This window comes from Emiliania huxleyi (assembly GCF_000372725.1).
Source record: "Emiliania huxleyi CCMP1516 unplaced genomic scaffold EMIHUscaffold_432, whole genome shotgun sequence".
In the NCBI taxonomy this organism is placed as follows: Eukaryota; Haptophyta; order Isochrysidales; family Noelaerhabdaceae; genus Emiliania; species Emiliania huxleyi.
Genome location: NW_005198739.1, coordinates 21,555 through 32,183, shown reverse-complemented (window position 1 = coordinate 32,183; position 10,629 = coordinate 21,555). Strand labels below are relative to the sequence as shown.

Genomic DNA, 10,629 nt, shown 5'->3' with positions numbered 1-10,629 from the left:
TAGGGCGGGGCGGATTTTCCCCCACCCAGTTTAAGGAGTGACCACTTAGGGGACCTTTTTTTCATTGGACGAGAACCTTGTTTTGCGGCCGGGACAAATAGCAGGATTCGCCTTCAAGGCCTTGGGGGGGGGCCGGCCCTTTTTTGTTCTTTTTTTCAAAAAAACAAGGAACCGGACCTTGAAGTTTTCGGCCGGGATACGTTGGAGCACGAAGCGGCGCGCCTTCTTCTTCTTCTTCGCGGCACCTTCGGCGCCACCCTCTTCAGCCTCGCCATCGACGACCTCCTCGTCCATTTCCGGATCGATCTCCTCGGCGTCCGCCATTTGTCGCTTGCGCTCCAGCGACGTGACAGCACAGCCGGGGCTCTGCTCCAAGCTCGCGGATAATAGAAGAATTTCCCGTGCCACTTGGGTTGTCCGTTTCCCTCCCTTGGGTTGTGTGTTTTCTTTCTTTCTTTTCTTTTTCCGTCTTTTCTTTCTTTCGATCTCGACCTCCAGAGGGCTCTTTGTTTTCTCACTTTGCTCGCGCGTCCGCATCGAGAGGTGATGTCTGACGACGCGAAAGTGCGCAGGGTGTGTGTGTCGCAGCGTGTGGTTCATCCTTTTTACTTTTAGCAATACCAAACAATTCCAACACTCACACGTCATTTGGGGCCTGGAGCCCTGTTCACGCGCGCGCGATGAGGCTGTCGCTCCGAAAAAATCCTTTCACGTTTCAGGCTGTCACAGAAAAACACAACCCCGGACCCAAGACGCACAAGCAGAAACAGTCAGTCGAGAAGGGAGAGACAGCAACGACAGTCAGAACACAGAAGTCAGCACTGGCGTGGGTCCCAGGAAGGCGAATGCGATGACGGCCTCTAGTTGGTCGGCAAGGATGAGGTAGTCCTTCTGCGAGAAGCCGGCGAGCAGGGTGTATATGGCCACCGCAAAGGAGCCGTCGCGGCGCAGGCCCTGGGCGAGAAGTGAGCCCACGGCGAGAAGCATGAGCTGTGGGAGCAGGGTTGAGAGGAAGGAATCCACGACCTGCCCGCAGCAGCGCCGAAAGGATGTCGCAAAGCGTGATAGCATGGCCGCAAGTACGCGCCGAATTCCCATGAAAACAAGTGAAAAATCGCGCAAAAAATACTCAAAGATCGGCGCCTGCGGCGGGCTGGGGGACTCCATCTCCCCCCCGCATGGGTACCCCCTAGGGGCCCCGCCTCCCCCCAGAGATTGAGATACCAGAGATATAAGAGGTTGAAACACTTGAAGGTTGTCCCTGAGCCCTGGTGTCGAGGTGTCGAGGCCCGGTGTCGAGGGTGTCGAGCTGCTGTCGAGCTGCTGTCGAGGGATAGAGGTGTCGAGGCCTGTCGAGGCCTGTCGAGGCCTGTCGAGGCCTGTCGAGGCCTGTCGAGGCCTGTCGAGGCCTGTCGAGGCCTGTCGAGGCCTGTTGAGGCCTGTCGAGGCTGAAACCATGCTTGACCGTGTCGAGGGGTGTCGAGGGGTGTCGAGGGTGTCGAGGGTGTCGAGGGTGTCGAGCAGGTGTCGAGTGTTGTCAAGGGGTTTTGCGTCTAAGGTGTCGAGGTGTCCAAGGTGGCAGGATGCAGTTGCAGCCCATCAACAAAACTTGGGCAGCAGTTGCAAAGCTGTTTCATCCCTTAGTTGCAGCCTCAGTTGCACCCTGTTGATGTAGCACAACCTGAGCACAACCAGTATACTCTCTGTGGACATTTGAGGACATCAAGTGCCGGGAGTCATTGCCACTGTGCACAAAGGTACTGTGCAGGCGCAGCACCGTAGCAGCGTCGCCGCTGCAGCAGCGTCGCCCCTGCAGCGCCACCGGCGCACAAAGCGCAACTGACCACAGCGCTCATGGCACAAGGCTGGTGCCATGAGTCAGTGGACATTGCCACTGCACAAGGTGCTGTCCAGCAGCTAAGGGCTGCCAGTACCCCATCGCAGCAGCGTCGCCGCCGCTGCAGCGTCGCCGTTGCAGCCAAGCGTCGCCAGTGCACAAAGCGCAATGGACCACAGGTCTGCACTCATGGCACAAGCTCACTGGTGTGAGGATTCATTGCCACTGTACAAGGTGCTGTGCAGCACCTGAGGGCTACCTGAGTACTGCCATGTTTGCTGCATCAACAGGGGTGCAACTGAGCTGCAACTTGAGCTAGAACTTGAGAGGCTGCAACTCAGGGATGAAAGTACTGCCAGCCAAGTTTGATTGCTGCTGCAACCCTGATTTCTAACTCTGACTCCAATGGGTCTACATCTCTGCTGTGTTAGGATCATCAGAGGTGTCGAGCGGTGTCGAGCGGTGTCGAGCGGTGTCGAGGGGTGTCGAGCGGTGTCGAGGGGTGTCGAGGGGTATCGAGGTGTCGAGTTTGGCACCTTGACACGGTCGAGCATGGTTTCAGCCTAGATGGTGTCGAGGGGTGTCGAGGGGTGTCGAGGGGTGTCGAGGGGTGTCGAGTTGGTCGAGTTGGCATGGGGTGTCGAGGTGTCGAGTTGGTGTCGAGTTGGTGTCGAGGTTTGGTGTCGAGGTGTCGAGGCCAGGGCTCAGGGTTGTCCGTTTTGATTGAGCTGAGGAAAACGAATAGGGAAATACGCTCGCGAGTAAGTAAAGGTATGAGTGTATATGGCACATGTGTCGCACGTCGCAGTACGCACAACGCGGGTCAGCCAAGAATTCACTTAAATCACATGAGAAGAATGTCTCGGTAGACCGAGATCGCATCCCTTCCTTGACTTACGGCTCTACTTAGGGAAAGCCGCGTGTGGGTCAGCTCTCAGCTGACAGCTCTCGCAGTCGCGGGCCGCTTCCTGACGTATGATTCGTTACGACGACTCGGGCCCTGCCTTCGAGATTCACGAGACTCTCCGGAATCGGGCAATCGCAGCGTTCCGCCCGCGCCGCCTGAAGCCCCGCCCTCATGAGAGATCCTCACATCAGCGTCCATGCCAGCAGCGGGCCCTGCTTCAGTAGCCGCCCGGGAGCTCGCCGCCGCCGCCGCTGTACGCGCCGCCAGGGCGGGAGATGAACTTGCGGAGGATCGGCTTGATGGCGACGGCCCACACGGCCTGGGCGTGGGAGGGGCAGGCCGCACTCGGGCGTGGGTCGAGGGCGCAGGCCAGAGAAGGGCGAAGGATCGAGGCGGCGCGGCGCGGCGGGCGCGCAGCAGCCGGCCGGGGCGAGAGGCGGGGGGGGCGGCGGCGCCTTGACGAGCAGCGCGACGGGCTTGAGGACGAGGGCGGCGAGCAGCTGTCGCTGCGCCACGTAGAGGTACCCGACCCCGCCAAGCAGCACCAGGCCCTTGAGCGAAAAGACCCTCCCCAGCAGGCCCCGCTCGCCGCCCCGGCTGCGTCCGGCCGCCTTCACCGCCTGCAGAGAGGGGCAGCCGCAGGGCGGGGCGTGGGATGGCGAGAGGGAGGGCGAGAGAGAGTGACGGGTGTGGCCGAGCGTCTCGCGCCAGCTTCCGCCGCTTGTCTAGCTCCTTGAGCTGCTTCTTCTTCTGCGCGTCTAGCTCCTTCTGCCGCTTTTCGTGCGCCTTCTTCTCCTTGGCACTCATCCGCGGCTTCTTCGAATTCTGCGGCGTCGAAGGAAAGCTGCCCGCCCTGTTTTGCTGCTGCAGCAGCGGGTGGGCCGGGGAGTGCGCAGTGAGCTGGTGAGGGTTCGGGCGACGGGCAAGCGAGACGACTGGGCTCGCGCACATCGGCGCGCAGATGCTGCTCGTACAGCGCCTGCTGCCGCGCCTGCTGCAGCAGGGCGGCCTGCTGCTGCGCCTGCAGCTCGCGCTGCCGCTGCGCCTGCGCCGCCTTCGCGGCCTGCTCCTGCTGTTGCCTGTACATCATCTGCGCCTGCGCCATCTGGGACGCGGCGGCAGGAGGGGCGGCGGTGAAAAGGCAGGTCGTCTCGTCGATGGATCAGTGGAGGAGAGGTCTGCAGAGGAGAGGTCTGCCGCACCTCGTCGTAGCTGTTGTAGCCGCGCTGAGCGTCGGCGAGGGCGCCGAGGAGCGTCAGGAGGAGGGTGCTGCGTCTCATTGGGCTGTCTGCAGACACGCCAAGACGCGCGGGCTAACTCTTTGCTTGTGCTGTCTGCAGACACGCCAATCGCGGGCTCGCGCTCGAGGTGTGGCAACCGCAGCGTTTAAAAAATAGAGGTCGCAGTCCAAGTGCAGGGCCCCCAATGGGGGCGGGGTTGAATGGGCTAACGCTGGCGTGGCGTTGACATGAGCACGAAGTTCCTAATGTGGGTAGACGACAAAAAGTAGGGTTGAATTCGTCCACGTAAGGCTTGGGGAGTGCTTGGGGTGGCCTCAGGCATCCCCAATGGAGTCGCCCTCCCACCTCCTCGACCCCCTCCTCGATTCGGTGCTCGAGCTCGCCGAGGAGGCGGGCGGGCTCGAGACGCTGCCAAAGCTCATGTCACATGTGCAACTCTCTCGCCTCCAACCTCCTCAAGCCCGGCTTCGCCGACGCGGCGCTTGATCTCGCCGAGAAGGCGGGCGGGCTCCACACGTTGCCACGGATGATGTGCGACGGCCTCGCCGCCAACCTCCTCAAGCCCGGCTTCGCCGACGCGGCGCTCGATCTCGCCAAGAAGGCGGGCGGGATCCACACGTTGCCACAGATGATGTGCGACAGCCTCGCCGCCAACCTCCTCAAGCCCGGCTTCACCGAGGCGGCGTTCAAGGTTGCTAGGAGGGCGGGCGGGGTCGACCAGCTGCCGGCCTTGATGTGCAACGGCCTGGCAGCGCGCCTCTTCATTTCCGACTTTACCACCGACCTCCACGCCATCCTCGACATCGCCGAGGAGCTCAGCGTTGACGTTCCAATGACACTCGCGCGGCTCGTGAAGCAAGATTCGGAATTTTTGGACTACGTGTCGTCCATCCGCAACCGCCTCGAGCTTCGCAACGACGACGAGCGCTGAGAGTGCCTGCGAGGGCTCGCGGGTGATAGGTCGAAAAAGCGCAAGGCCATCAATGGTGGAGCCTCGTCGCTTCCAACTACATCTCGATGCACCGCCAGTCCAAGGCCGCCGAGGGCGGCGGTGGCGTCGGCAAGCGCAAGGCCGCCGGAGGCGGGTCGGGCGGCGGCAAGCGCGCCAAGCCGCAGTGGGCGGAGGGCCAGCTTGTGGAGGTTCAGGGCGACTGCGGCTACAAGGGCTCGTGGTGGCCGGCGAAGATTCGGGAGATCGCCCCTCCGCCCAAGCAGTCGGCCACGGTCGTCTACTCCTACAACGGCACGGAAACCGACACCGTCGCGAAGCGTCGCTTGCGCCCGGTGCCTGAGGTGGCGCCGCTCGCGGAGAAGGATCTGGGGGTGGGGAGTGAGCTTGAGTTCTTTTGGAAGGGCGAAGCATGGTGGGAGATTGTGGTGACTGAGATTCGCGGCGACGGCGCCATCCACGTCTCGTGCTGGTCGGGGGCGAACGAGTACTAACATGCACTTGGTCGAGAGGGGAGACGTCGCCAGGCTGCTGCGGCGGCGCACGGCATGAGTACGGCATGGACAGTGGACACGTGTCTGTCGGAAATGTCTCGGAAATGTCTCGGAGGCACGCACCAAAGAGTGAGCCGACACAGTGGAATCAATGAGTGTCCTGAAAGGTTCTCTCAACCGCAGCGTGAAAAAAAATATGGGCGAGACGACCGCGAGGTGGCATGAAGGTTGCAGCGAGAATCGGCGAGGGACTGCGAAGGGAGATAGAAAGAGGCAGACCACCAAGGGTTAGGGTGGGCGACGGCTAGCACCACACTCCTCTCCTCAAAATCCCTGTGTGGTGGCGGCGTGCCGTCCTCCCATCCCTGCCTTTGGGTTGTCTGTTTTCTTTCTTTCTTTTTGTTCAAAGGCAAAACACAACGCTCTGCAGTTCGTACCCTAGCGTAGCCGAGGGTTCGTTCGTACACCCCTCGCACTGACTGACACATACTTCCTTCATCCCATACCTTTGGCTTTGCTGAGCACATCCTCCCGGATCCCGCGACTCGGGAGGAGATGATCTACGACCAGGAAAGACTATCCTGGATCCTGCTGAACAAGCTCCTCTTGTAGCTCGATCGGTCACACCGCCATCACACCGCCGATGTCTCCCAGTGAGACGATGGAGAGGGGGGACGACACTGCTTCAGCAGCGTGCACCTCGATCCTGTAATAGCGTGTTTGTTATGTCCATCGGGCGGCGCTCAACTGGCTGTCTCAGGGTGCGGGCGCGCTGCCCGCCCTTCTCTGTGAGAAAATTCTTAGATCCGGTGAGCGTGGCGAGACCGAACGATCCTCAAGCAGGTCCCCGGAAAGAACTGTTCGAGGGCAGCGCGTGAGAAGAAACGCGAAATCCATGCACGAGAATCGTAGCACTGGGCTGGGCGGTGTCGCTCGCAATCGGCAAAAGTACTAGGATGGCGAGCGCTCCACCGCTCCTGCTCGCAATCGGAGGCATGTTGCTAGCCGGTAGGATTGTGAGCTAAGCTGCTCGCAACCCTAGAGTTTGCTCGCACTAAGAGAGATTTTTAGCAAATACCAAACAAAAGTGTTTTATGTATTGTTGTTTTGTCGGATTGTGTTTGTGAGCGCGCTGGTAGTAGTCGTGGCACGTGGGCGTCACATTGTGAGCGGAGCTGCTCATATTAGTCCTAGAAGACGTAGGATTGCGAGCGTGGGTGCTCACAATCGCACAGAGATGCTACGATTGCGAGGAGCCGAGGAGTGCTGCTCACAAACTTCATAAATCTCTCTCTCTCTACTCGCTCTCAAACTCACAATCCTTCGACTTCTATATCTAGGATTGAGAGCGAGGCTGCTCTCAATCCTAGCCCGGTAGAAAAGAAGGTTCACCGTCCCATCCCTCCTTTGGCACTTGGAGCACTTGGACTCAGCCAGCACGGGCATACAATTCCTGTACCCCCTACTGTGGAATGATCACAGTGGACCCCTATTCACACCTAGACACGGAGGCACCTCTCCACGTCCGCTCGCTGCCGGCTCCGCTGCTCTGCAGGCTCCGGATAGGCCCTGCCCACGGCTCAGTCACCCTTACCTCGCTCGGGGTGCCAACACTAACTCAACCGCCGAGATCGACCTATGCAGGCGACCAGGCGCAAACATACCACGGTCTGAGGCGCGCTACACCGCCTTCGGCACTCGCCCGCGCCCGCGATCCCTCGGACGCGTTCCACCCGCGCCCTCACCAACCAAATCCCTCGCCTGAAGCAATCTGAAACCGCCAACACGGCGGATATCACGCGAGATCCAGTCAGAGCTGACACACAGCTCCATTCACACACCTCGCGACCAGAGGCGACTACCACCCTCGACAAATCCCCGGAACCCCACCATCGCTCGCCTACCCTCCGCGTACGGCGACACCCCGACACGCCACCTCGGCAACACCCCAACATCGGCAGGAAAGATTACGCCTCGACGGCGCTATAACGCCGCCCCACCCACACAGACTGGACAGGCCTGCTCTCGGAGAGGGGGGCTAGGGGGCCAAATCCACGGCCACAACCCCCTAGAGGCAATGGAGCTGAGAGAAGGCGCTCGACTGCAAGGGTAGCAGAGCGCCACTCCTACGCCCACGCCCCCTCAAAGACGGCAGAAACAGTCACACGCAATTAGTACATGGCCCAGCTCGCGCCATCGCCCACACTACTCGAGCTTTGCAGCGCGCGGGCTCACACTCTACTATAGGCCCCCTCGACGCCCACTTCGAGTTCTACTCAGCTAAGCGGCGAAGCAGTTTGGCGCTTGTGGTGAATCAAATGGGAATCTAGCCCAAGGTCGGAGAGTCGTGTCATAGCACATAGGAGAGGAGAGAGTGTGGAGATGTTTTGTGCGGGATCAGGCCCGAGTCCCTAGTGTCGCCGGAGCAGGTAGCTCCCTTTTTCGTAACAGGAACAGTTTTTTTTTCGAGCACTTGGAGTGCAGTTGGCAACCTTGAGCACTTGAGCACTTGTTAGGGCCGATTCCGCATGGTACGGGACCCCTCCGATCGTCTCGCCCTCCCTCACTGGTGTGTTCATTGGGGGGGGTCATAACAAACACGGTGCAGGATCGAGGTGCACGCCGCCAGAGCAGTGTCGTCCCCCCTCTCCCCGACGGTGATGGCGGTGTGACCGATCGAGCTACAAGAGGAGCTTGTTCAGCAGGATCCGGGGTAGTCTGGCGCACTACCTCACTGGGTCTGAGACCGCCGTGACGCCTCCCATCACCGTCTCGGATTCATGTGGGATCGAACCACTCCAGGATGGGCAAGCCCATCAATTTTCGTTTCGTATTTCCCCGCACCTGCAGGCAATGCCGAGAGAGAGATGAGTGGAGCTGGCACGGAAGGGGAGAGGAGGAAGGGCGGGGACCTTTTGAGGGGGGGGGGGGGGTTTGGCCCTTTAGCCCGGGGACCCCCCCCCGGGGGGGGGGGGGGGCTCAGATGGTCGAAGACTGCAGTCATAGCAGCTTGTAGACGTATTACACACACAAAGACACATAGCAACTCGGGGGCGTATTACACACATCAAGCTGGTTAATTGTCAAAATTCCTGTTGTGCAAGAGGGGAGGGGGCTCTGACTGAGTGTGTGGCGGGAGAGGGCAGGGAATGGGCGCGGGGGAGGGGGGGGGGGGGGGCTCAGCCGTGCAAAAAGCATTAGTTAATAAATAGTAATGAAGAAATAATGCTCGGCCGTTCATGAAGTCCGTCTCGATCTGGAGGAGACGGGTCAACCCCGTGAGGACCAGATCAGGTTCACATTGTCGTAGCCGGAGGGGATGTTGACCTTTAGCTCTTGGGGCCGCGCTTGCGCTTTGTTTTTTCCCCCCACAGACCACGGCAGCTTTTACCAAATGCCAAAGTTGCACTTTACAACGCGGGCAGGTTCGACGATTGCATTTTACCACTCGGGCAAACTCGATGAAACGCGGACGGAAAACGCGTTCGCGGCCGCACGCCGGAGAGCTATGCATGAAGCGGCCGGCGCGCCACCGCAGCTCACCGATGGAGCTTGCGCCGCGGCTCAATCCACAGGCGCAGCAGCACTGCGACGCATTCTCCAAGCACAGTGCCTGACGTTGCAGGTGCTCAGAGAGCGAGCAATAGTCGACAAAAGCCCAGATCTGAGCATAGCGGATCTCCATGTTGGTCGCCGCCCTGCGAGAGGACAACCGCGGGCCTCGGATGATTGCCCGGACGCGGACCCGCCGTGCGAGTTGCAGACCCGGAGGAGGCCGACCCAGCTCACCCCCAGAGAGGCCATGCCCAGTGTCAGCCATATAAAAAAGGGGGGGCTGTTTCCGCCCGTCCAATCTCTCTCGCCCCTGCCCTACCCCGGAAACAGCTCGAACCTGCCCGAATGTTGGCTGCGGTCGTCGATCTTTTCAGTGTACGTTTAGCATACTGGGAGAAAAGAGAGAGGGGGTTGTGCTCTCTCTCTCTCTCAGTGTATGTAGCTCTTACGAACATACCCGAGGCGCGAGGGTGAACTGCTGACAGGGTTTTCCACTAGCAGTCGTAGTTCCATCCGCCCCGGCTCGCGGACTCGCACCGCAAGTAGTCGTCGAGGCGCAGCTGACGGCGCTCCAGCGTGGCGACGTCAGGTGCTGCTTCTCTTTCGCATCGTTTAGTCGTGTTTAGTTGACCGTCTGGGCTACGGCGCTAAACCGCCCTGGGTTAGGGGGCGCTAAACCACCCTAACCCACCCCATTGCGCAGGCTCTCGGTGGGCGCTCCGAAGCAAAAAACGCACACAGCAAACTTCACACTCCCGCAACTGAGCCACCAGAACCGGCCCCTCGCGGCTGAGACGTGATGCGCCGGCACCGGGGCTACGGCGCGGGACCATTTCCAGGCTCTCTCGAGCAACCTCAAAATTGGCCGATTTTGTGATCTCAACCCTGCTGCTCTCTGGCCACAACCTCGCGGCCCGCTGCGCGGCTCTCCGAGCGCGAGAGGAGTCGTCTGCGAGGCGGCGGCGAGCGCAAGCGGCGGCGGCGCGGCGGCGCGGCGGCGGATCGCGGCGCAGACAACGGCAGCAATCTGCGGCACACATGCACACACGCCTCCCTTGCTGTTGCTGCTGCTGCTGCTGCTGCTCCGCTGCGGCTGATTGTGGCTACGATTTCTCCGATCACCCCGGCCGCCCGCCCCGCCCCGCCCGCCCGCCTCTCCCCGCTTGCCCGCCCGCCCGCCCGCCCGCCCGCCCGCCCGCCCACCCATTCCCATCAACATCTCACATACCTTCATATAGGCGCTCGAGACCTCCTGACCTCTCGCTGCCTACTCGCTGCCTCGAGGGAGGAGGGGAAGAGGGCGGGCGTGCTTGCGCGCCTACGCCGCGAGGCCCCTCCCCGAAAAGCAAGTATTAGCCACACGAAACCCGAGACCCCTCCCCCCCGCCCCGATCCCCCCACCCCCTTGCTCCCCTCCCCCCCTCGGGAGGGCCGAACTGAGGCGCCCGTGGGGACCCCGCAATTCCCTCCCCCCCTCGGAGGGGGCCGGACGAGGCGTACCCCGAGGGCCCCGCTCTTTCCTTCTCACATAGCGGCCACTCTTCGGATCGCTGGTCGAGCGACCCGGGGGATGCCCCGCGCGCCTGACTCAGGCGCGAGAAACGAATCTGCGAGGCGTGGCCGCTCACGCGGCCCGATGGGGAGGA

At 61.3% G+C, this 10,629-nt stretch overlaps 2 protein-coding genes across 2 annotated transcripts; one reads left to right on the top strand and one right to left on the bottom strand.

Annotated features, from left to right (window-relative positions):
- Positions 1-2,588: 2,588 nt before the first annotated feature.
- Positions 2,589-4,105, bottom strand: EMIHUDRAFT_445345 (hypothetical protein). The gene is made up of 5 exons (XM_005769060.1): positions 3,947-4,105; positions 3,694-3,849; positions 3,453-3,608; positions 3,200-3,364; positions 2,589-3,063 (listed from the first exon to the last, which is right to left on the bottom strand). The coding sequence occupies exons 1-5, from the start codon at positions 4,022-4,024 to the stop codon at positions 2,962-2,964; spliced, it is 657 nt and encodes a 218-aa protein (XP_005769117.1). The 5' UTR covers positions 4,025-4,105; the 3' UTR covers positions 2,589-2,961.
- A 307-nt stretch (positions 4,106-4,412) lies between these two features.
- Positions 4,413-5,428, top strand: EMIHUDRAFT_118873 (hypothetical protein; the record flags this gene model as incomplete). The annotated part of the gene is made up of 2 exons (XM_005769059.1): positions 4,413-4,865; positions 4,946-5,428. 2 exons carry the CDS (start codon positions 4,413-4,415, stop codon positions 5,426-5,428), a joined length of 936 nt encoding a protein of 311 aa, XP_005769116.1.
- Between the last annotated feature and the right edge of the window lie 5,201 nt (positions 5,429-10,629).